This window comes from Brassica napus, unplaced genomic scaffold, assembly GCF_020379485.1.
Source record: "Brassica napus cultivar Da-Ae unplaced genomic scaffold, Da-Ae ScsIHWf_1065;HRSCAF=1509, whole genome shotgun sequence".
Classification (NCBI taxonomy): domain Eukaryota; kingdom Viridiplantae; phylum Streptophyta; class Magnoliopsida; order Brassicales; family Brassicaceae; genus Brassica; species Brassica napus.
The window spans coordinates 79,917-106,043 of NW_026014493.1; the positions used below are offsets into that span (position 1 = coordinate 79,917).

The following is a 26,127-nucleotide window of genomic DNA, read 5'->3' on the forward strand; positions in this document are numbered from 1 at the left end:
ATGAAAGATCTGTGAAAACAATCTTGCCGGAGAAGACGGAGTCGAAGAGAATAAAAAGAGGAGTCATGACATGAATTATCTAAATTACTTTTAATTATATTTTCAGATTAATGCTATCTTATTAGGATAATGTATGTGTTTTTTTGGCCTAAAAATAATTATTCCTTTTTCTCTTAAGTAAGTGAATTATCGAAAATAAATTTGGGTTTAGATTAGGGGTTTAATTGGGTTTATACAAAAGATGTACTAAATGGACAATTTATACTTCAAATTATGGCAAAGGGACAATGTACTTGTTGTTTTGTTCTATATTTACTAATTTCCCGAAGAACTATTCACTTACCGAGAACATGATTACTCGTTAACTGTTTTTCTTTGATCTAACTAGGTAAAAGCTTTGGAACAATGAAACTCACTGAAGCCAAAACTGTTGTTGTGGGTAAGAAAATGGAAACTGTAACTTCACCTACTTAAATGGCTAAGTGCTCCAAATATCAAGTTTTGATTGATCTGAATTCTATTCAGCCAAATGTTACTTCCTCTACTTAAAATTGACAGGTGGTTTGATGCACCTGAAATCTTAATGGTTATTAGGAAAATCTCATGGTTATTGGGAAAAACTCGTTCCACCTAGAACTAAAGCTTGAAAGAATGACACAATCAACTTTAACCTGTACGTTGGGAGAACTTGTGCTCCCAAATTTCACTAGATCAAAGAGACTTGAACAATCGCCAAATAGTGATGTCGAATAGTTTTTTTTTTTTTTTTTTTAATTGAAATATTATAAATTTTAAAACCCGATAAACGGGGATACAATGTTGATTACAGACCAGACTTCGACCAAAAGCTTATCTAGACTCAAATATAATATGATTAGCTTCGCATCAACCACGTAAACCGACGCATTCCGCTAGACAAATCCACAATCCCTAGATAACTGATTCCCGTTCTCAACCGTTATCGCTAAACCCCGAGACTGGTGGGTTTAACCTCGTTTCCTCGGATGTCGGCGTTCTCAGGACGACGCCTGAGGTAGCTGGGCTTCGGGATCTTGTCAAAGTCTATAATTTTCATTTTCAATGAGCGCAAGACGAACACTTGAAGAGGGTGTCGGAGTAGCCATACCTTGAGTCGAGCCACCACAACGAGAACTATACCACCTCTCCAAGACGTCACGGACAGACAGGCCTGCAGCTACTGACCCGAATCACCTAAGAGACACACCGGACCGAGATGAACACCCGCTTGGCCGCATCGAACAGTGCAAGAAACGGGTTGAAACATCGCAACTCTCTGACCATTAAGCCTCCAAACCTGCACAGAAAAGTCAAGCAACACCACCACACAAACTCAAGTGAACTCGTGAGGCACTGGGATGTGAGCATAGACCAAGCGTGGCACCAAGACGATCTGCGACTGCACTCAAGACCGTCACAACACCTGAAGTCTTCGAGAACCGAAGAACAATATTCTGAGCCGTTAGGATCCAGTCTCCGGAGTCGAGAGAGACAGATCAACGATGATAAACTAGAGACAGCACTCCGAACAAGAAAGCCGTCGCCTTCTCTCGGAGGTAAATAGAAAGGAAGTAGCGTAGAGGAGGTGCGAGGCGAGGAAGCACCGCGAGAAGCCACCGAGGGGCCATAGACGACCGCCTGTCAAAGCCACCCACAGAAACTACACGAACCGTAACTGAAACCTGTATCATCCCGCCTGCATACAAGGTCTCAAGATTCGCCACCGTGTTAATGAGAACCACCATAGCACGCCTGAGAACGGCTAGGAAGACACTAGCGCTCAACGACACGTCAAGCACGAAAATGACACCACCACTCTCGTCAGAACAACCAACCAGAACCGGCAAAGACCCTCCACCATAGACGAGAAGAGCTAATCGTACCTCCTCCGCACTTGCAATGAATCCGGAAGAGATCTTGAGTTGAAAACGATCTACCTCCTCAGCCCAAAAAGCCGACTACCACCACGAACCGTCACTCCACATCCTCGCCGTGAAACCAGAGGAAGCAGTGTCCCCGTCGGAGCCGAGACCTATCGCGAATCGAGCCCTTCCCGGAGCAAAACCCTAGTCCAGATCCGCGTGCATATCGGAAGAGAATAACATAGAACGATGGAGTAGCAAACAAAAAATGAAACTAAGCCGACGATGACGCCTCCGGCGCCGGTACGCGCTCGCACGCACGGCCGGATGCCGGAGCTATATGTATTTTAGTTTTGAGTCGCGAGAGAGAAAGTTATCTTGATAAGTCATGTCGAATAGTTTGACTCAAGAAGTAACAAGAAAATACACCAACCTTGTAAAGATCAAATAGACTTTGCCCTAGGCTATTTATCTTATGTTGATGTCTCCTTTCTCTTATTCTTCAACGTGTTCTGATGTCTGTATATTATTTTCGTATACTTACCTTAACCTAGTCAACACATTAATTACACACATATATAAGCATGTGTGATGACGTTAAGCTGGAGTGGGGTTGGAGTAGTCTTCGGCCCAAATACATGAAGAGCACGGGCCTCAGACACTAGGGGGCTTGGAACAAAACCCTCACAAAGGTATGGTGATTTAGTTTAAAAATTATAAAATATAAAGTTAAAGAGTTATGTTTATGATTTTGATTTTGATTATTTTTTATTTCGGGTTTGAATTTTGGGGAATATAGGATTTTGAGGCAAGATATAGGGTATGGAATTTGAATTTTAAATTTTGGGTTTATAAATTTTAGATTATTAAATATACATATTAAGATTAAATAATTTAAAGTATACGTACATGTATGGTTTGATGGTTTATCATTGGAATGTTAAATTTTGTGTTTAGAATTTAGAATTTTTAAGTTATGTTTAGGGTGTAGGTATTTGTTATTAGTTACAGTTATAAAATTAAAGAAGTTTTAAGTGTAAGATACAAAATTTAAGTGTTTATGATTTAGGGTATATAGTTTAGGTTTAGAGTTGAGTGTTTGAAGTATAATGTTTGAATTTAGTTTAAAATTTGAGATTAAAATTTTAAAAATATTAAATTTTGAATTGAAGTTTAAGATTTTAGGTTAATAAAATGAAGATACCAGAATTATATGGTTTGTATTTTGAATTTAGAGCTCAAAGTGTGTTTAGGGTTGAAGGATATTTTGTTACAAAATCGTGACTACTTTATATAGCCACAAATGGCTATTTTATATAGTCACAAAAAATATTGTGACTAAATCATGGAAAATAAATATTTTGTGGATTAACTTTGAAATATCTCTTTATCAAATCGTGGCAAAAATATTTTTTTTGTGACCAAAATAGGTTTCTCTATATTATGAACACAAAAAATGTGACTTGTCTGAGCTTAAATAATGAGAGGCGAGTCAATAATTAGTAAAGCTATTAAATCTCTATACATGTGTTTGGTGTGAGCATCTACGCATAAGCTTACAAAAGTAGACATAATCAATACGTCTCCTTTTTCGGAAATCAAATGATAGGGAACCAAGAGAGGCCCAACGAAAATAAATGGTAAGAGTTTGTTTGCTTTGTTTTTGTTTCTATGAAAAGAAATTAGAACCATTCGATTCTTACAGGGAAAACAACACCTTAAGTAACAACTCAAGAGTATTCCTTCTCTAATTAAGGAAGTAAGGGAAAATAAAAACAAGTAAATGAAATCATCCTTTATTTAGTTTGAAAACTTATTCGATACATCTGAAATTGGGTTTCTTCAACACACCTTGGACTTTATTCTGCTTGACTTGAGTGGGACGAGTCATCATGTTATTTCAAGCAATGAGATAAAGTTTATCCTGGGGGGTAGTAGTAGCAACAGGTCGAGCCAAGCCTCCCAAGCGCGTGGAATTGACATAATCAAGTGGGAAATGATCAGATACACCAGGGATTATTATCCCAACAATTCTAACAGTTCTCATCGTCCAATTCTCTTTGTACTCATTGCCTTTCCAAAACCTTATTATGAAACTCCTTATAAACTCCCAGACACCACTCAACAGCTTTGGAATTAGCCACAACATGCTTATGTAGTTGGCATTAGGAGCATCTTCTCTTACTTTCAGATTTACAATAATTGTAAGAATACATATACAAACATGGCTTTTTCGATATCATTCACTGTTTTCGCAGACAAAAGCTAGTGCTAGTACTATTTTGAAAAGGACAAAAAATTTTTTAAATATGATAGCTTATTATATCTCACGTTAATTTCATGTAAATGACAAATCTCATAAAAGCCAAGTTGAGTTTTCTCCTTGACTACCTCAAATCTCCTATTTTTGTGCCATTTTAAATACTTTGGATAGCGGATACTTTAGTTTACCTTTCCTTTGTAGAGACTGTTGAAGTAATTGCAAGATCCATAGTGCTTGTATCCGAACAGAATCTTGTCATCAAAGGGGACTCTAGTCACCATGTCATTGTTATAAACAAACCTTTCATACTCTATCCCATGCTTTTTCATTACTTCTTTCATATACTCCCCAAACTCCTCGTCCCCTATACGTGGCTGTCCAAATGTATAGACTCCTTCTAGCTTATCAAGTAGCTCGTCCTCACCGTGAATTGCAAGAATCGCAGGAAACAGAGCAGCTATTGCGCCCCCGAGACTATGACCTGTTAGAATAAACTTAAGGTTCTTGTCTCTGGCAAGCATGTCCCTAAGTTTCTGTCTAATTGTGTAGTAAGCATATTGGTGTATGAGACTTATATTTTCTTTGGGCCATCCATTTTGTTGGAGGCCTAGAGCTCTCAAGAACCCGGCGTGAACTTTGCCAACGTTCTTCAATTCATACCTATTTTAAAACTCCGAAAAATGATATATGACTAAAGTATTTGTGTTCAAAAAGAAAAAGAACTAAAGTATTTAATTATATTGATTTTAATTATATATATACACACATACCAAGAGATGTCAAGATCAGTACACCAATCATCAGAGCTGAAAAGTTCGGTTCCTCTGAAGCTGACGACGATGAGGTTCGGATTTGTGTCCGATGCTTTGAACACAAAGGCTTGTGTCAGATTTTTTTCTTGGAACGCTGACCACAAAAATAAAAACTTATCAATCGTTTTTGCAAATGTTGATAGGTTCTTCAGATTAAAAATTTTAGATGTTGTAATATTATAATTTGAAGAAAAAAAATTAGGAACCTGATAGGCTTTTCAAACAAGTAAAATTGGTTAAAAAAAACAAGTATTTAACATACAAATAAATATTCTGCGCACCAGAATAATAGAGCTTGTTTGACGGTAATCTATATCTCCTCTTTTCATCATTCAAGTAACTAAAGATTTTTCTGATAATACAAAATAAACTTTTTTTTTTCCAATACACCGATCTAATCTCATGTAGCATTTGCATTTTAAAATTGGCTGCTAACCCCTGACAAAACACATGAATTTTGATCTTGGTCCCCATATTATTCTTCTAATATTTGATTCTAAATACAACTACATTTAACATATGATTAATAATGGGGAAAATGCCCAACATATTGAAATCTAATTGGTAAATTAGCATAGATTAGATATGCACCTAACTTAAATAAACCTAAACATAGTTATAAAATAATGTGTAAACTTAAGATTTACGTGCATTCTCTGCATCGGTATATTTACAAAATAAACAGGAATTCAATTATGAAATTAATTTTCATTATCAGATATATTTTAAATTCTGTCGGAAAAATGTAATCGATTAGTTACGATATCGTCTGTCTTACATGGAATCTTTCACTAATAAGTAATTGAAAGTGTTTCCAAAAAAAAAAAAAAAAAAAAATTGAAAAATACAAAAGTAAGAGAGAAGAGAAAATATCTTTTAAAAAAACTTTACTCAAATTAGTTCAAAAAAAACTTTACTCAAATATATATGCCTTTAATCTTTTTGAGCTCCGACAGATTTGCGTAATAAAAATAGTAACAGTGAGTTCAAATAGCATTACGTTTAGTATATTTATGCTATAGAATTAAAATAGCAAACTTTAAGACTACATTTAAAATTTAGTTGGGATCTTTAAGTACACTTTATTTTATAATTCCGTCAGACGATACATTTAAAATCAGTAGGGTCCGTTGCTCATTTATTCAACACGATATGAAATGGTACAGAGACCAATTTGCATATATATCATCATGATCTCGTAGACTTATTTCTGTCGTATTATATAAAAAAAAGTGAATGAAAGCATTTTTACCATCGCAAGAATGCTTTTTGTCCCACGTACATCTATTTGAACAAAACTTAGGTTAAACCTAAATTCATCGCCGCTCTTAGTAACAATCAAAATATCACATAGATTATTAATAAAATACATTATTTTTTTTTTTTTTAAATCTAAAATAATTCAAAAAAAATAATGACGTTCATTTTAATAACGCTAACGCCATTAACTAAACTCTAAATCTTAAATTTTAAACCCTAAACCTTAAATCTAAACCCTAAACCCTAAATTCTAAACTCAAATTCTAAACCCAAATTCTAAACCATAAACCCAAACCTATATCTTAAACCCAAATCTTAAACCCTAAACCCAAACCGTAAACTCTAAACCCAAACCCTACACCTTAAACTTAATTCCTTGATCCTAAACCCAAACCTAGACTCTAAACCCAAATTTTAAACCTTAAAGAAACAACATCACCATTAACCCAAACTTTTATGATATAGGATTTGGGTTCAGGGTTTACGATTTGAGTTTAGGATGTAGAGATTAAGTTTGGATATATGGTTTGAGTTTAGAGTCTATGATTTGGGTTTAGGATATAGGGTTTAAGGTTAGGATTTACGGTTTGGGTTTAGGGTTTAGGATTTGGGTTTAGGGTTTACGGTTTGGGTTTAGGGTTTACGGTTTGGGTTTAGGGTATAGATTTAAAATTTAGGGTTTAGTTAATGGTGTTAGTATCATTAAAATTCGCGTTATTATTTTTTTCAATTATTTCAGATTTTTTTAAATAAATTTAATCTATTTTATTATTAATCTAAGTGGCATTTTGATTGGTAATAAGAGGAGAGATGAATTTAAAGGTTTACCCTGCACCCTAAAAGTGAACCTAAGTCTTGTTCCATATATTTATATCCACACGGTTATGTTTTCTGTATTAATGGTACTTCAGAGGCTTTATTTTAGGCACTAAAAGGGTATAATTATTCCATACACAGAGGACTCCATAATCACTGAAGTGGGAAAGAAAAAATATTTCCTAGAAGAATAAAGCGCAGCATTTAGCTTACCGTTGTAACAGTCGTAGTAACCCACAAAGTCCATCTGCGTCACAGAATAAATGTAAAATGAGAGAAAGTGTGAAGTAAAAGTTACACATTAGAGATCTTACAATACTAAAAGGAGAATATGAAGCCCTCTGAGCTATACCACATTCTTTAATTAAATCAACCAATGAGAAATTTTTATTATGCCATGTCATCCGTGGTTTGGTCTAAATGGATATTTGTGGGCTGATAAAAAATCTAAGTGGCCCATATCAAGCCCACATCTCTTTTATCCTTAAGGATCGAACGTCACACTATCCCTTATCGTTTTGTGTAAATCGACGTTATCACCACTTTTGAAGTTTTGTCTCTTGCCGTTTAAGCAATTCTGACCCGTTACAAATCCATGGCTTCACCACATTCTCCACTTATCGTCCTCATTGACTGCTTTCTTCAACTTAAAAAAACACATACGAAAACCTCCTCACCTTCTCCCCTCTTCCATCTACCGAGAAAGTAGCAATATAAATCCAAAAATACCTTCTCAATCTACTCATACTGTGAAGAAGAGAGGCCTCTATCCCAAACTCAACATCGATTCCGCCAAAACTATCAATTATCACGAGGTTATCAACCGCTTTCCTGATTTTTTTGATTTTTGTGAACCAAAAACAATTTCATCTGCTTTTAGGGTTGTGAAACAAAGATTGATTGGAATTAATATTTTATGAATCAATTTTGATTGTACTTTCTCTTAAGGGTAATATAGCAGAGTCAAGGATGAGACTCAGTGTTGCAAAGCCTCTTGGAGCTGAGATAACATTCTCATTTAGACAATTAGAGAGAGAAAGACAAGCGATAGAGAGAATGAGGCTGAGCTTTTGTTTCTTGATTTTGGTTTCTTGTCAGAGAAGCATACGCAAAAGAAGCACACATCGTTCTTATTCAGATCATTCTTGCTCTTAAATATTTCTCAGATTTTGTTTTCTTAGAAGGCGGTATCTCTGCTATGTTTCCATTTACATTGACATCACTTGCCTTAAGTATTGACTTGATGTTTTGGGGTCTCCGGAGTCAATAAGAGTCATGTCATGTAGTGATCTATATTGTCTTCCCCTGACTATTTGAGTATTACAAAATGATTACCATACAAGATGAACACAAGTATCCCCTATCTTTTTTTGTTTTTTTCTTTAACATCCATGACTAAATGAGAGTGTTTGAGGTATAATACTTCTGTCAAGTTTGTGCTTTCATCAACACGGTGAGATGCCATTTAGAGATGTATATGTTATATAGTTGTGCTCGATATGGGTTACTAATACATGATGCAGAAGATGGCAAAAGAGCTTAGTGTAGTGATACAGGTTAGCTTCTTTGAGGAAGCAAATAATGTACATACAACTCAACTTCTATTATTGACGCTGATGAAGTGACCTCAAGATTTATAGAAGGTTGCATCTTCCTGAAAGACTAGGTGATTCAAGTTTGGAGTTGGAAAGAGCTCGACCTCCCTTTGCTGATACTTTATTGACTTCAGGTTAATCCTGGTAACACTGGCTTTAAGGTAGTTTTGAGTAGAAGTTCCCCAAATTAAACATTTTTCGTACTTAATCAAGATATTTGGTTAACATATTTCAATACTTCTCTGTGGTTATCAATAGGTTGTTCAGGAAATGTTTGCAAAAATTGAAGTAGGTAAGCTAGTCAAGATTTCATGTGTACTTTTCGCATGATTTATAACCTGATGAAATCATAACTGAAGAACTATTGGTACAATGTCTTAGTCCGCTATATGTTGGGATCCAATGGTTTCCCAAGGCAGCTCGAGCTATGGTTCTACATGGCATTGAATACTGTTTTATCCCACTGCCACTGGCTCTGAACCTCGAGACCAGCGATTGGCTTCGCGTTATCATCGGAGTAGAGTCATGCAAAGCCATGTTGGAGCTAATCTGGTGAGCTATTAGGTTTTATCACTGTCCATTTTCAAATTCTCTTAGTGCCCTGTTTTAGAATTTCTTTGTGTATAACTTCTGTATGTAAACGATTTTACATGGACAAGAGCAATAGATGAAATGTATGTCGATAGCAACCACAGCCGCAGACTATTTATCAAAACTTCGATAGTATGTATTAGTTTTAACAAGGCCTTCTCTATAACCGGAAACTTATTAGTGGAAACAATGATAGCTCTTTCGATAGGTAAGGGAGTGTTCAAGTTCGTGGAATGTGAAGTTTTTTTACAATAGTATTTGGTTTTGCTGTTTGTGTTAGATTTTTGATGTAGTTATGCGTGGCTTGAGTTGTTTTCTGTGTGTTTGAGTTTGCGTTTGGCAGTATGTTTGTGTTTTATTTATTTTATGTGTGTTTAAATAGCTTTGATAATGTTGCGTCTTAGATTCTGCTTTTGGATGGTGACAAGATACAAAAACAGAAATAGTTGGCAGGCTCAAACTGCTGATCAAGCCAGAGGACTGGCTCATCCAGTTTGAAGTAAGAGAAAGTAGAGAGAGGTACATCGCCTTAAACATTGTATCATTGTATGCTTTTGGGTAGCAAATAGTTTCTGGAGCTTTTACTCTTTGAAGCTGAAAGACAGCGCTCTTGAAGCCAAATAACCTTATCAGTCGAGTCAGTAAAAACAGAACGTAAATACAGAGGAATAAGATATACAAGCCTAAACCAATCGTCCTTAGGGATGTTCAGGATATTCTTAAAAGAATTTTGAGCAAAATCTCTTTATCATTGATATTATAGGCTGATCAGCAACCTTTCTGTCCTCCTGTAAATTACAAGTATAGTTAACACTTACGGATTGTGGTCCTTGGCGACATTTTGGTTGTTCATAATTGTGATCATGAGGCATAGACTAATGTTCACACATCAATTAAGAAATCAGCTCAATTATGGAAATATGAGTAAATACAGTGATAAAGAGTTACCTTTACATATTGTTGGAAGAAATTGTATTGGCTTTCCCATTGCCATAAAATTTGCCATGTGTTTTGACATATCTGTGTGACCATCTCTATACAAGGTTAAACGAATGTTACAGTAATAATACATTTAATCACAGATAGTGGCGTGAGTTCTTAATGGCATTGAAGACTAATCAAAGCCAAAGTAGTAAACCAATGTTGAAAGCCAAAACAATGTCGGCATGAAAAAGGAAATAAACCACACATCACAATACAAGAAAACAAATATCCCGTTTTGGGCAAGAGAGGAAGTTCACCTTAATTTTGTGGCATGCTACTTGGCTAGAGAATAGTCTTCCTTTTGTTATTTGTAGCTTAATGATCATATATTCATCTCTCGAAAGCAAAGAGCCTTTATTAGTAAGTAAGCAACAAACAAAGTGTAAACATATAATCTTTAGATCTTCTAATATGACTGATCTAAAAATATTTAAGTTAAAAAAAAATTAAGCTACTCATACTCAAGTAGTTTTGTTGTGTCACTCAAAACCCTTATTAAAATATAAGTTATTAGTGTGTTTTTTAATTGTAACGAACACTTTCTATTTCCCATTCATATTTTAACTTACTAATCTCTTCTTACAAAGTGATTCACATATTAAACCAAAGTTGTGATCCATTAGAAAAGAGAGAGAAATGTATAAAGAGTGACTGTGTTGTTTAAGAAAAAAAAGAGTGACTACGTATTGAATTGTTTTATTGAAACTATGAGGTGTGTGTGCATACGTTTGGATAAGTAGAGATTAGTAACATATTTTCATGAGAATCCCAATACGCCAGATAAATAGATAAATGAGAATTTGAATTATAACTACAGTTTTGTTAACATTTTATTCATTTTCACCTTCACTGTTCCATATATATTTTTGATATTAAAATATACAAATTTTAGTTTAATTTTTAATCATTTAAAATTCAATGGACAGTTTGTATTTGTATTTGTATATGTATTTTATATATTAAAGAACAACAATTTTAGTTTAATATTTTTATAAATTCATAATGTATATGTATTTTATATATTAAATATAAATATATTTGTCTGAAACCCGGAAAAATCTCTAGTATATGTAAAGTCACCAAATCAATATTACTAGAAAATCCACTAAATTTTTATATCATCTATGTTATTAAAACATTCAAAATAAAAATATGAAGAATATGTATAAAATGATTGATTAACATTTTGATTACGAACACATTAAATCAGAATTTTAATTATTGTGAGACGGGTTCCAAGGAAGAATTAGGTAATTTTAATTACTATACAAAGAATTAAAAATCTTAGATCAATGTGAGACGGATTAAATAGATATATGATCTTATTTTAATCTAATAAATATATAATTATATTTTTTGTACAACTAAAAGTAACTTCGAAAAGATTTAAAATAGTAATAGATTCAGTATAAAAATATACATTGTTTCTTGATAAAAAAGCTACCAATAAAAATGAATTAAAATTGCGTCAAATTATAACTACTCTTTAACTAAAAATAAATTATAAATAATCATGAATATTAAATATTTTATAATGTAATTTATAATTAAAAATAAATATTAGTAATGTAAAACGGGATGATAATAAGAAGTATTTGTATTGTTATATTTAGTTGATTAATAATTAAAACAAGAGAGGCAAAAAACCCTAGAAAAAAAGAGACAGAAAATAAAGTTAACCTTCCAAGTGTTTTCGACCACGGAAGTGATGAAAGATTTGTTCTCATAAGCGATCTTAGAAGCCATCATCGATAACATCGACTTGTATTCGATCGTGCCAACTTCTATCTTCTGGTCAAGCTCTACTCTTCGATCTGTGCATCCCAGAAACGACGCATATGTCGCGGACGATTCGTCAGGCTTCACCAACTTTCCTGTAACAACAACAAAATATTAATTTTCTTAAAACCTATAACACTATTTTTTTCGAAATAAATATTAAGGCAATATATTGTTAAATATTTTTATATTATAATATATGTGCTACAGGGTCTTGCATGTAGAGTAATTAATCCTCGTTCTGTCACAAATCTTGTTGACGTGTGATAACTGATAAGTGTCATATTGGTTAAGTCCAAAAACCCGAGGGAATTATTGATGTATACTTTTTTTTTTTGTGGGGTGGGGGGATTAGTGTCATATGTAAAATAAGGAAACAAGATCGGTAACAATCATTAGAGATAGTATGTTAAAGTCTTTTCAAAATTTTTATTTCGGAATATTAAAGCATGCTAAGCTAGATTTCACACCTGTCAAAAGGTTAAGTATCAAGTTGAAGAAACCTCCATTTGCCGTAAGAAGATTGGGCCAATAGGTGACTATACGACCTATGAATGCCAAGGGTGTTCTTATGAATAATAATACTTTCTGAAGAAAAATGGCCAATGCAATCATCCATCGACTCGCGAAACTTCGCCGGGCGCTATTGAGCGTATCCGGTGGAGAATCAATGAATCTTGCGCTGATAAGATTTGGGAAAAACAAAAGAAGAATGAGATCAAAAACACTTGCTTTGGTCGGATCAACCAGAAAATAACTATTGCAGAATTTCATATTGGTCTTGGACATTCTTGCAATATATGAAAAGAAGAGAAGCTTTGCCCAAGCAAAAAGTGACTATGGGTGATTTATGAGTCATGCAACCTAAAGCCTAGCTACTTATTTATAGTGCTACTAATAATTGAGATACCATTTTTATTTTTAAAATTCTAATTGTTGTTACAATCATACAGGCCGTAACCTTTACGGCCATGAAAATCACTAGTTGTTTTTCACGTGTTATATTCTAGGTCTGGTCATCTTATCCAGACACCAAATCAGACCGTAAATACTAGATCTGAAATCAAACTGAAAATTTACAAGTATTTAATTAAGTTTATAATTCTTTTAATTGAAAGAACTAAGTCGAATAGATTTATATTAAAAAAAAAACAATCTGAATAAATCCGACCTGATAAAAAACTATTTATATTCAACCAAATATAAATATCTAAAACTATAACTCTGGATGCTCTATTTTATATATTTTAGTTTATGATTTAGTTTTGCTATCTTTTTGTTTGCAATATTGATTACTATTTTATCAAATTTATAAGTAGTATAAAAAATTTAAATGTCAAAGAAATTTATCCAAACCGAAAAATTTCAAGTACCTAATTGAACCAAAATGTGCAAAACCTAAAGGATCCAAATCCAAGAGGAACCGACACGAACCAACCAACAAATCCGAAGGCAAATGCCTATTATATTCTTATCAAATGAAAATTCTTCATTAACATGTTTAAAAAGCTTAGGGAATTTTAATATTACCATAAATTTGATACTACTTTTCCAATTTACCTTTAAATGATAACCATTTTCATAACTATCTAAAATTTGTGATAAAACTAAATTGACTATTTTATATAATTTATAAATTTTTAATAATCATTTATAAAAGTGTATTAACATAATCACATACAGTAAATACTAAACTCTAATAGTAATCTAATCCTAATGTTAAAATACTTTTAACTAGAGTTATTTTTAAAAATTTATAGTCAAATTTATGGTATTAAAATCAATTTCTCAAACTTTATTTACGTATTAACCGACGAAATAGCCTTTAAGTGTTCCTACCTTTCGAATTCTTATGGGTTTCTCTGATTTACTTGGAAAAAAAAAACGTTGTATGTGTATCTATAATATACACATAGACATGCTACCTATATTCTAGTTAGTCACTGGACTGACGGAAAAAAAAAAATCACTGAACTTAATTGGAAGAGGAAAACGCAATTATTGAACTTCATTTTCAACCATTATTTCTCCAAATTTAGTATATTAATTCCAATGGATTTGCGTTCAGCGTATCTTACACTAAGAACATCATTAACGGGTTCTCTAAGTCCCGTCTCTTAGTGTTTTCAGAATTAAAAAAAAAAAGAAAAATAGCAATTATTTGAAATTACGTCTCTTAATCAAGCAAAAGAAGAGACGTCTCTTCTCGCTCTGTCTATCGTGAAGAAGGAAGAAAGAAAAAGAAGCCATGGCAGGAGTAGGATTTTTCTGGTGTAATCTCTTCATCTCCTTTCCTCTGTCTCTTCATCTCCTTTCCTCTGTAAATCCTCCCAGGTTATCATTTTCTCATCTTTTATGGTTTAATTGATTTCTCTCCAATTTTCCGAATTCCTTAGAGCTTCTTTTCGAATTTGCAGCCGAAGGATTTGGAGATGTTGATGCCAATCTTTCTTCGTATTAATACCTAAATTAATTCAATTTTTTTTGCCAGATGTTGATGATTTCTACTCTCAATGCGATCCGGTAAGTCATGGAAGCCTTAATCGCAACGAGAGGTGATACGTAAGAAAACCCCCAAAGCTATAATCAAATCTTAGACAAGAAGCCATGGAAGCTGAAACTGATGCGATGAAGGGACAAGAGTCGAAGCAACAGATCAGAGACGAAGAACTATTCAAAGCGGCAGAATCCGGTGATTTTTCGGTGTTCATGTCTTTATCTCTTCAACAGCTCGCGAAATCTATCAGTTTCCGAAACGAAGACGGTCGCTCCCTCCTCCATGTCTCAGCTTCGTCGGTCATTCTCAGGTTTGCTTCCTTTACCCCAAGTACTAGAATCTATAGTTAGACAAAAGCATTATGGATTGTGTTGTTGCAAATTTTTTAGCGATTTGAGTTTTACAAAGGAGAAAAAGTCAGATATTAAAAGCGTATGGTTGTGGGATTTGCAGATAGTGAAGTTGCTATCAAGTGTACATGAATCAAAGACTGTAATCAATAGTAAGGATGATGAAGGATAGGCTCCCCTACATTCTACTGCTAGCATCGGCAAGGCGGAGCTCGTTGAAATCTTATTGACTAGAGGTTTGTGTTGCAATCTTGTTAGCTTCCTTTAAATAAGTTTTGTGATCTTGTCTCACCCACTGTAGTTATATAGATTTGTTGCATATAAGTTCTATGTACAAGTTTGTTGTTCTTCTACTCATTAACGTTTGATGATGGATATGTTTTTTTTTTGTGTTTGTTCAGGTGCTGATGTGAATGTCAAAAACAATGGTGGTCGCACTGCTCTTCATTATGCTGCTAGCAAGGGATGGTTGGAAATCGCTCAGCTTTATTTTAAATCAGATGAACGTGTGCCTACTGAGTTGAAGAAAGCAATCATGCAAGCCCGAGGGGTGAAGAATCTCACCCATTCCCAACTCGCTCAAGTACACTAGTTCTCTCTTCACTTTGTCTCTTTTTTTTCTGAGTTTAATAGTATCCATTGGTCTGATCAGAATATACACTTGTTAGAATTTGAGAATAGGTGATAGATGTTCTTACCTATAAAACGAGAAATCATGCTCCTCCCTGATTCTTATATACTCAACTAAACTCTTGTAAGGTTGATGTAATGTTAGATTTGCAATGTAAAGAGTTTGTATACTGATTTGATTCAATGTTAAAATTTTTGTTTTTAAGAACCCTTAAATAAAAAACTAACATTGGAGTGAAAAATTAATGTGTCTCTTAACTAGAGTTTTTAATTACATTTAATTACTAAAATATTTATTAAGAGACTCAAATGGGTTTGTGGGTTAATGATGTCCTAAGTGTATATGTATATGTGCATGATTTTTACTAAACGTTTCTTTTTGAGAAACATTTTTTTTACTAAACGTTATGGATTTATTCAAACTACAAGTGGAAGGTAGTGCGGCCCATGCATTGCGAACGACCCCCCATGATCATTGATCATTTTGATATTAATGTTTAACCAATCATTCGGTCAACAGACTTTGATCTTCTTTTTTTTTTTTTTGTGTATTACATAAATTTCAACTAAAATCCTCAAGATAGTGATCATGCTTTGAATATTACTTGTTCATTTTTTGAAAACAAATTTAAGAAATGATGGCAGAAATTTTCCATAAGTGATATAAAAAATTATCTGATATCTAAAATTGATTTTTAATAAAATTTATACATTAAGAGCCGCAAAGAAAGTATAGAAGGTGCGATTAGGTCTACGATTAAATCTGCGAATCTGAACGACGTCCTTCTAGCGTCTCTCCGGTTCCGCGGATCTCATGCGCTCCTCAGCCTGCCATGTAGATCCAGCATCTCTCTCCGTCGATTCCGCTGCTCATTCTCCTCCATTTTCCGTTTATACATTTTCTCTTAACTTATATATATATATATAATATTTTTAATATATATATATATATATAATATTTTTAAATGGAATTCTTTCTTTCATATATGCATCTATTGTAATTTATCTATATATACCTTCATATGCTGACGTGGCAAAAAGCAAACTTCTTATTGGACGATTTTCCTAGCTGACGTGGATGGCCTAACTGAGGTTCATATTCCCCTTTTATTACTTGTTTGATATGCTTTTAGTTAATATTGTTTTTAATGTTTATATATCATTTATTTTGTAATAGCAATCTCGTAAAAACGTATTTTGTGTCTTTAGTTTCTCTTTTCTTTTCTACTATAGGTTTATTATTAGAATAATTTCTTGTTTGTATTTAGTCCTTAATTATAAACAGTTACTAGATCTTGACCCGCACGATCATGCGGGATTATGTATCAAGTTATTAATAATTTTAACATTTAAATAAATAATTCTGCTATTAATAATTTAACTAATATTTTATTTCTGGCTAACATATATAATAACATTATATTATGGTATTTTTAATTTTTATATATTTATGTGCATTGTGATTTATTTATATAATCTATCTTTCTTACCTATTTTAAAGATGTTTGGTATTAATTAATATTGTTAATAGCATTGATCTGTTTAGGCCAATTATTTTAGTAAAATGGCAGTGTATTGTATTTAGTAGAACAAGACTTAGGTCAAATTCACCTCTCATCTTATTACCAATCAAAATACCAATTAGATTAATAATTAAATAGATTAATTTTATTTAAATAATCTGAAATAATTGAAAAAAATAATAACGCCAATTTTAATGATGCTAACGCCACTAACTAAACCCTAAACTTTAAATCTATACCCTAAACCCTAAATCCAAATCCTAAACCCAAACCGTAAACCCTAAACTCAAACTCTATATCCTAAACCCAAATCCTAAACCCTAAACCCTAAACCCAAACCGTAAACCCTAAACCCAAACCCTTATCCTAAACTGAATTCATAGACTCTAAACTCAAACCATATATCCAAACCTAATCCCTACACCCTAAACTCAAATCGTAAACCCTGAACCCAAATCCTTATCATAAAGGTTTGGGTTAATGTTGATGTTGTTTGTTTAGGGTTTAAGATTTGGGTTTAGAGTCTAGGTTTGGGTTTAGGATCTAGGGTTTGAGTTTAAGATCTAGGGTTTGGGTTTACAGTGTACGGTTTGGGTTTATGGTTTAGGATTTGGATTTAATATATAGGGTTTGGGTTTAGGGTTTAGGGTTTAGAGTTTGGGTTTAGAATTTAGGGTTTAGGATTAGATTTAAGGTTTAGGGTTTAGAATTTAAGATTTAGGGTTTTGTTAGTGGCGTTAACGTCATTAAAATGAGCTTTATTATTTTTTTTCAATTATTTTTGATTTTTTTTTAAAAAAATAATGTATTTTATTATTACTCTATAAGGCATTTTGATTGGTAATAAGATTAGAGGTGAATTTAAAGGTTCACCTTAGGAGTGAACCTAAGTTTTGGTCTATTTAGTAGGCTATATTAAAATTATTTCAATATGAAAGTTGGGCCATTTCTAATACCTACATTTTATTATTTTGTGTTTTTACTACACGCAAGCCCACGTCAAGGGTGTATTAAATTTAAGAACTTACAAAACAACAGTTAGGTCTAATGTAATTTTTCTGTTTTAATAATTTGATCATAGTTGTTGAAGTACTTCGAGAGTGTCGAGTAGGATATTTTTTATAGTTGCAACTGATATTCAGATCTTGTAAACTATCGGGAATTTTGATCACATATATATGATGTAGCATCTATAATTTTTGTACAATGAGATGAAAATAATCAGTTTAACTTTATACATGCTGAATACGAGTTTGGTAGATCGAATGATAATGAAATGAACTCGGTTTTGTGGGTCTTACAAAAGACGTTTTATTCACAATATGAGATAAGCGAACGAGGTTACAAAGAGATTAAGGAAAGAAGGAAAAGGTCGAAGCTTTGTTGAAAGACTCCGATGGAAACACTAAGGAGAGCGATCTCGTAAACCCTAGATCTTGCCGTCAGTGTCTTAGTCTCTGTTTGCGGATCCCCTTCTCTATTCTCTATGTTGTCCTTTTATAGACTCGGTTGGTCTTCCCTTCATTCGCCCTAAAGTTAGTTCGCCCTAGAAACCTGGCCCAAGCCTGAGCGAAATGGGCTTTCGAGTAAAGTGAAGGCTTGTCGGGCTGACGTCGATTAAACGACTCAATCGGTTAACAGGTCGAACCGATCGATCGAATGTTCTGTCCGATCGATCCGTCAACCAATTCGGTCTTGACCGGATTGTCGCTGTAAACAGGCCAAATACCATTGTTTGATGGGCCTTGCGGGGAATGTTAAATTCCTCTCCAACAGTAAGCCCCCCCCCCCCCAGTCCTCTTACGAAGGATCACATTTCTTCGTATTAGGATTGCAGGAATTGGTTTTGAGAACAATGGGATTGGGCTTGCTTCGACTGGCCGTTCGCGGTCAATCGGTCGGTCGGTCTGCGACTTGTTACGAAATCGATCGATCAGTCGTGACGTTGTGTTCCTTTTGCCTTCATGCAAAAGGTCTCCAGTTCACTGCAACACTAAACTTGGAGCAGTATCGTTGGGCTAGTGTAAATTCATTGTAGAAAGATTTTCGATCTTGTCCGATGATTGGTCGATCGATCACCTTGTTCTTCCTTGTACATTTTGTGTCGCCCGATCGACCGAAGCAACATTGATTCTCGAATGTACTTGACTTCTCGAGAAATACCCATCGTCGATCGACTTTATGTGATTCCGGGGTTGCCGTTTGTCTGGGTGTTCGGCGCGAGACCGTGAATGTTGGCTTTCGTCACTCGAATAGTTTGATTTGACTCGGAGGTGACGACCCTAGTGGCGCGGAGAACGAAGCTCCGACATAGGTTTAATAGGCCCAATAAATACATTATTTTTCTTTGCTATAAATAGGTGCTTCATCCTTCATTTCTTCACTTCTTCTCAGATCTATAAGGTACTTTCATTCTCTCTTCCTTTTCCTTTGTTCCTCGCCGGAACTCTCCGTTTTCCGGTTTGCTGCTGTGATTCTTCACTGTTCCGATGGTCGCGCGAGAGGAGCTTTCGCCATCGCCTGATCAATCGATTGATCGGGTCGCTCCCCCGCCTTTGAGATCGGATTCGAAGTTCGGGAAAGGGAAAGGAGCGGTGAGCAGTTCGAATCTTTTAATAGATCGATCAGTCGGTACCCGACTGGTAGCGTCGGTGACTGTGTCTCGCCAGGGCCTTCTGCGTGATTCAGATCCTAGGGAGCTACCTCAGGAAGATGTAGGTGGTGATTGCGTTGTTGAGGGCGCTGGAGAAATCGTTCCGGCCAGGGCAAACGACGATCTCGCGGTAGAGAGAAGAAGCGAGGGCGACTGTGGGGCGTAGGAAATTAGGCGGGATCGAGCCACCGCGGTTGACGGGATCCCGACGGAGGCGTCGACGATCGTTCGATCGGCCTGGTGGGAAAAATTCGCCGACTGACGGCCAGGGCAAACGACGATCTCGCGATAGAGAGAAGAAGCGAGGGCATCGTGCTGCGAAGGAGATTAGGCGGGATCGAGCCACCGCGGTTGACGGGATCCCCGACGGAGGCGTCAACGATCGTTCGATCGGCCCGATGGGGAAAATTTGCCGACTGACTCCCTTCTGCTACCGTCATGATGGGGCAATTGGGTAACTCTTGGATCTCCCGTCGGAGCTTGCTCGGCCGTCCATAGTGCAGGGACAGAGTTGGGGCGATGTTCTGCCGACTGAATCAACTTTCCGAAGTGTGTCTTCGCTGTTGAAGGAGTGCGGAGCGTATGGCGTCAAGTTCATTATTCTGCGGCCCGATCAGCGGCCTTGGACTCCACCGATCGGCTTTCAGTGCGTCTATGAATCATTCTTTCAGAAAAATTCCAGGTTGTGGTTCCCGATCCCTCGTCTGGTTACTTCTTATTGCGTGCGCCGAGACATAGCTATGACTCAGTTGATGATCGGGGCCGTGAGGATCGCCGTTGCGTTGATGGTGATGGCAGCAGAGATTGATGTGTCAATGTCTGTTCGGATTTTCGAGGAGTTGACGCAGACCCAGCCAAAACCGAATGGTTTGTTTGCGGTACAAATGCGTTCGGGGCTTCATATCTTGACTGGTCATCCCTCGGGGACGAAGCTGTGGCAGCGCTCATACTTTTTCGTTAAGGCTAATAATGCTGCCTTCGAAGATCCACCAGACGAAAGCTTCCGAGTTCTATGGAGTTCTGATATCGGTAGTTAGCTTATGCCGAGCGATCGACGTACCAAATCTAGTTTTAACCTCGTGTCGTTTTTTTTGGTTTTGCAGTTGCTCATCCGAACACCATCGGCCCTCACGACACCTTCTAGAAGGACGTTCCGAAGGTGGTGGTGCTTAATCAGCAGACGTGGGCGAGCTTCGATCGTCAGAGGATCAGTCGCCAACAGAAGCGCATCGCGAAAGGTTCTTTCTTGTTGCTTTGCTCAACTGACTAGATAATCATCATTTCTTCCCTCACGCTGATCGTTTCTCTTTTTTTTTTTTTTTTTTTTTTGTTCTAGTCGATTGGTCGCCAGACGTTCCGTGCGTGACGACAACCGGGAAAAGAATGAAACTTCCACTCATGGGGCACATTCCGAAAGCATATCCGAGCTACAGCGAGCTCCTACGCACTCAGCTAAGAGGTGAGAGCTTCAGCTCTTGAGGGCGAAGATGCCGAGCCTCAAAGATCTCCGACCAAGGAGGCAGTGATCGGAGGGGGAGACGTCGCGGCTTCGGACTCGGTGGTCGAAGGGAAATACGTTTCAACGGCCGATGCCCCCAATGTTAGTTTGTTGAAGAAGAAGAAGAAGAAAAAAAAAAGAAAAACAAGTCTTCTAAAAAGGTAGCGGTCTGCTCCGGGGATGGGAAAGACTTAGGGGAGAAAATCAGGTGGAAGGCGATCATTCGACTAGCGAGGCAGATGGTGCTAACGATCCAACCGAGGTGGGCCTTGTTGGGTCGATTGGTGCGAAGAGGAAAGAGCCGACCGACGGGAATTTTCTTCGACCTGGCGGAAAGATTCAGAAGAGGTCGCGAGGTCCTTCTCCTCTTTCTCCTAAGGAGATAGCTTTACCGGCCTCTCGCTTGCTGCCTTGGGGAGGGTTGAGTCCTCCGTCTGATAGGTTTCCACTAGCCTCATCTGAGCGTTGGACCTTTTGTCATGACAAGGACTCGCCGTTCGCCAGTGACCCTGATGCGTGTGCTGAGTTTGTTCGTCGGATCCGTGGTGGCGCACATTTGATGCCGGAGACTTCCGAGCTCGCGTTTCCAGATGGGTTTATCGCATCTGCTCAGGCCGACGTGGAAGTAAGTTCCTAACTAACCGACATATATCGTGAGTTAGCTGTTGTTTGCTCGACTAATCGTTGCCTTTTCCTTTCTCCTTTTGTGTTTACTTTTATAGTCTGTTGTCCGTAAAAACCAACTCATTTTGGATTACGAGCTGTCACTGTGTAGGATGGCTTCAAATTTCGCTAAGGCCGAAGCGGCAATCGAGAGCAAGGATGCTGAAATCGAGAAATCTAAAAGGGTTACTCTGGACAAAGCCAAAGAGATGATCGCCGAGCGAAGCCGTTATCATCGTGAGCATAAGCAGGATGCTGAGATAATTAAAGGTCTTGAAGGCGAATTAGAGGCTGCTCGAAGTAAGATCGATCGATTGGAGGCAGAGAAGACCGAGGAGGCCGAGAAGACGAAGAGGACGATGGATCATTTGAGACAAGTGCACCGCCGCGAGCTTACGTCCGAGATGTGTTGTATCGGAGTGGCGGCGGCGGATCGTTTCGACAAGTTTAGGAGATACATGGTCGATCGAGATAAGCGCGAGGAGAAGCTCGTTCTCCACAGTCAGGCTTTCGGAACTTTGGATGGGCTGGGCATGCTGGAAGAGTGGGGGATGCTGGAAGGATATCTTGTCTGCCAACGAGGCAAAGTTCAAGGAAGAGCTGGAGGGAGTTGTCGTTGAAGGTATCACGGACCACAATCTCACTGTCTCCTCTCTTCCTCGTCTCGAGCGACTTCAGGGTTCGAACCAGTTCGGCTCGAACGTCGGCTCGAACGTAGAGGTTGCTGATCCGGCTGCTGCTTGCGAAGCTTCGATTCAGGAGATTCAGACCGCGGGGACGATCGGTGCTGCCGTTCCAGGTTCAATCGCCGAAGATTGATCTCCTGAGCCGACTGAGCCGCTTGTTGTTGTTTCATTATCTATCTTCTATCCTTTTGTCGCAGCTTCCAAGCTGTGTCTTTCGATTGCCTTGATACTTTTCTTTCGAACTGTTGTTGTACTCTTAGCTCTTTGCTTTTTGGATGTTTCTTGCAAGCTGTGTCATTTTTTTTTTTGTTTTTTTTTTTGAACTTGCAAACTTGAGATAGGCTTCGTCATTGTCTCAAAGCATTTGTGGTTGCTTGGTCGATATACATGAATTGCGTGTTCCCAGTTCCTTTCTCATTTTCGGCGGGTGATCGTGTGATCGACCGAAATGCGCGTAAGTAATCCTATCGCTCGATTGGTCGATATTATGTTTCCTTAGCAGGGTGTCGCATGTTTTTGTTGAAGTTCAAACAGAGCAAGGGAGGCGTGCTTCGCTAGCTTGCGATTGAGCTGTGAACCCTCTCGGTGACCAAATGAAAGGCGGTGGTCTCGCAGTCGGTCGATCGATCGATCGTATAACGCTTGCTCGTTTGATATCGAGTCTCCGTCGATCGGTCATCTTTTCCGAAGATCGGTCTTGGACGACGAACGTAATACTCGTTCACACTTAGATCATGCAATGCGTAGCCATTCTGTTGGGTGAAAGTGGCATACGTGCGTTCGTGTGATGCCTTTTTGTTGAAGTTCAAGCGGAGCAAGGGGGCGTGTTTCGCTAGCTTGCAACTGAGCTGTGAACCTTCTTGGTGACCGAATGAAAGGCGGGGATCTCGCAGTCGATCGATCGATCAATGCTTGCTCGTTTGATAGTGAGTCTCCGCCGATCGGTCGTCTGTTCCGAAGGTCGGTCTTGGAAGACGAACGAAATACTCGTTCGCACTTGGATCATGTGATGCGTAGCCATTCTGTTGGGCGAAAGTGGCATACGTGCATTCGCGTGATGCCTTTGCGGATATCTCATTTCGTAAAAAAAATATGTCGATATCTATATATATATATATATTTTTTGGAGTATGACTGAACCTAGTGGTAGGCTGCCTACGTGCCCCGTTAAGGGGATCAAGCCAATCGTAGTTTGGTTTGACCGAACAGCGGTTTCGGTCATTTGCCGTTATTAAAGCAAAAGTGACAGGAACGTGCTCATTCGGCGTTTGGGCAGAAGTGACATGGCGTCATCCGCCTGAAGCTGGGCGAAGGTGACGTGTTGTCATTCGTTTAGCTTTGAGCGAAATTGACGGTGAGGTCATTCGCTCGGTTTTTTTTTTTTTTTTTTTGTGTATCGCTCGATGGCGACGGTTAAGTAAAGTATTTCCGGAGGTTGGCAGCGTTCCACGCCCTGGGTAGTGGTTCGCCAGTAGAGGTTTCTAATCGGTAAACACCAGGCTTAACGACCTCGACTATCTTATATGGCCCTTCCCAATTTGTTCCCAACTTGCCGGCCTTCCATTCCTTTGTGTTTTCGAAAACTTTGCGAAGGACCTGATCGTTGAGTTCCAACGGTCGGGCACAGACTTTTTTGTTGTAATAGGATTCGGCAAGGTGTTGGTAGTTCTGGATTCAGAGCAACGCTTGGTCTCTTCGCTCTTCGATCGAGTCCAAGGCATCAAACAGCATCTCTCTGTTCAGTTCCTCATTTCGTGGCATTTTTGCTCGGCGAAGGCTCGTGACGTTAACTTCTGCCGGAGCCATAGCCTCGACCCCGTATGCCAGAGAGAATGGCGTCTGACCGGTCGCGCTTCGCAGAGTCGTTCGGTGTGACCAAAGTACTCCGTCCAACTCATCGGCCCAATGACCCTTCTTGAGGTCCAAGCGCTTCTTGATGCCGTCGAGGATCGTCTTGTTAGTGGCTTTGGCTTGTCCGTTGCACTGCGGACAGCGAGGCGTCGCTGTGTTCAAGCGAATCCCCCATCGTCAGTGACGATCTCGTAGGGAAGGCCGTGAATACGAGTTTGGTAGATCGAATGATAATGAAATGAACTCGGTTTTGTGGGTCTTACAAAGACGTTTTATTCACAATATGAGATAAACGAACGAGGTTACAAAGAGATTAAGGAAAGAAGGAAAATGTCGGAGCTTTGTTGAAAGACTCCGATGGAAACACTAAGGAGAGCGATCAGTCGTAAACCCTAGATCTTGTCGTCAGTGTCTTAGTCTCTGTTTGCGGATCCCCTTCTCTATTCTCTATGTTGTCCTTTTATAGACTCGTTGGACTTCCTTTCATCCGCCCTAAAGTTAGTTCGCCCTAGAAACCTGGCCCAAGTCTGAGCGAAATGGGCTTTCGAGTAAAGTGAAGATTGCTATTTTTTCAATAGATTTTTAGATTGCCACATAAGTCAAATTGACATCTTAATTAAATGACACCTAAGCAAAAATTTTTTTAATTAATACAAATTTAAGATTACAACTTTTTAAATGATTCTCTATTAATACATAGGAGTTGTGAGTGTCCATCATTTTATGTCAATTTTTGAGTTTGATGTTTCAAAAATGGAAATTTTTCTCAAACTGCTTTTTGACATCTTTCTGATGAGAAGTGAGAAAGACGCAAAATTTCAAATGGATTCTCATACTTATTGTATGAATTTTCTCTATTTATTCTTCAATTTAATGTATTTTGTGAGTTATACTATAAGTTTTTGTGGGAAAGTTGATATCTAAAATTAAGTTGGGTTCAAAATGCATCTTTTATTTTAAATATGTAGATTATTAGATATTGTTTTAATATATTTGATCTAAATAATAAAATATTAGAAAATGTGGAAGAAGTTTTAAAATATTAAAGATTGTAATGCTACGTCAATTTGTTTAGTGCATTACTTAATTAACTTCCTCGGAAGATGGATTATTCAAATATATGTATATATATTATATAATAATTAATAATTTAACAGTCTAGGGAGTCTATTATGTGTTTTAGTGTTCTACGGAGTTTACTCGGTAAGACCATGTACATGAATTCTAACACTTTAATTTACATCTTTTCACAATCCACATCGTCTTTTTCTTCTTCGACTTATTAATTCAACGCATATACAAATTTTATCTCTTCAATGGTTTTGTGTAAAACATTCAACACCCTAATTATGTTCTAATTTATATAACTTAATAGCCACATATTAATTAAAAATTGATTGTAACTAAAGTAAATAATTAAAAATGATATAGTTTAAATATATTTTATTTTTATTTATATTCTTTACTATTTTCAGAAAATAGTATTAAAATAATATTTTTCAAAAAAATATACAATGACATAATAGAATTCAGAAAATTAATATTAGTAAAAAATAGAAATTATAAGAAAAATTGACATTTTTATTCTATATCCAATTGAAATGAAACTAGTCTTTATTTATAGATCATTAAAAATGTTAATTTTTGGTATAATTTTTATTTTTAAAGAAAGTGTTTTACTATGAATTAATTAAGTTTAAATTATTGAGTGAAAACTAAAAAAAAAGAAAAACTAGATAACTAGTTGAAAATTTTTAACACTTGTAAATTCACATATGATTTTTTTTAATTCAACA

The 26,127-nt window shown here is 36.8% G+C and overlaps 1 protein-coding gene, 1 long non-coding RNA gene and 1 other non-coding gene across 3 annotated transcripts; 2 read left to right on the plus strand and 1 right to left on the minus strand.

Annotated features, from left to right (window-relative positions):
- Positions 1-3,555: 3,555 nt before the first annotated feature.
- On the minus strand, positions 3,556-12,854 carry LOC106422534. The gene is made up of 5 exons (XR_007330259.1): positions 12,451-12,854; positions 11,882-12,075; positions 7,245-7,278; positions 4,914-5,049; positions 3,556-4,803 (listed from the first exon to the last, which is right to left on the minus strand). It is a non-coding gene; the product is annotated as a triacylglycerol lipase OBL1 (transcript).
- A 226-nt stretch (positions 12,855-13,080) lies between these two features.
- Positions 13,081-15,662, plus strand: LOC125595447. Its single transcript, XR_007330260.1, has 2 exons — positions 13,081-15,063; positions 15,229-15,662. It is a non-coding gene; the product is annotated as an uncharacterized LOC125595447 (long non-coding RNA).
- A 4,711-nt stretch (positions 15,663-20,373) lies between these two features.
- Positions 20,374-22,613, plus strand: LOC125595446. Its single transcript, XM_048771229.1, has 6 exons — positions 20,374-20,640; positions 20,737-20,792; positions 20,970-21,092; positions 21,321-21,756; positions 21,854-22,285; positions 22,338-22,613. The coding sequence occupies exons 1-6, from the start codon at positions 20,374-20,376 to the stop codon at positions 22,611-22,613; spliced, it is 1,590 nt and encodes a 529-aa protein (XP_048627186.1).
- Positions 22,614-26,127: the final 3,514 nt, after the last annotated feature.

What these genes read in the sequence shown, in the direction of transcription:
- LOC125595446 (XM_048771229.1), top strand. Translation starts at nt 20,374, where the DNA reads ATGACTCAGTTGATGATCGGGGCCGTGAGGATCGCCGTTGCGTTGATG. An exon ending in TCTAGAAGGACGTTCCGAAG is followed by an intron (nt 20,793 to 20,969) that starts GTGGTGGTGCTT and finishes TTTTTGTTCTAG; the next exon opens with TCGATTGGTCGCCAGACGTT. An exon ending in CTGCTCAGGCCGACGTGGAA is followed by an intron (nt 21,757 to 21,853) that starts GTAAGTTCCTAA and finishes TTACTTTTATAG; the next exon opens with TCTGTTGTCCGTAAAAACCA.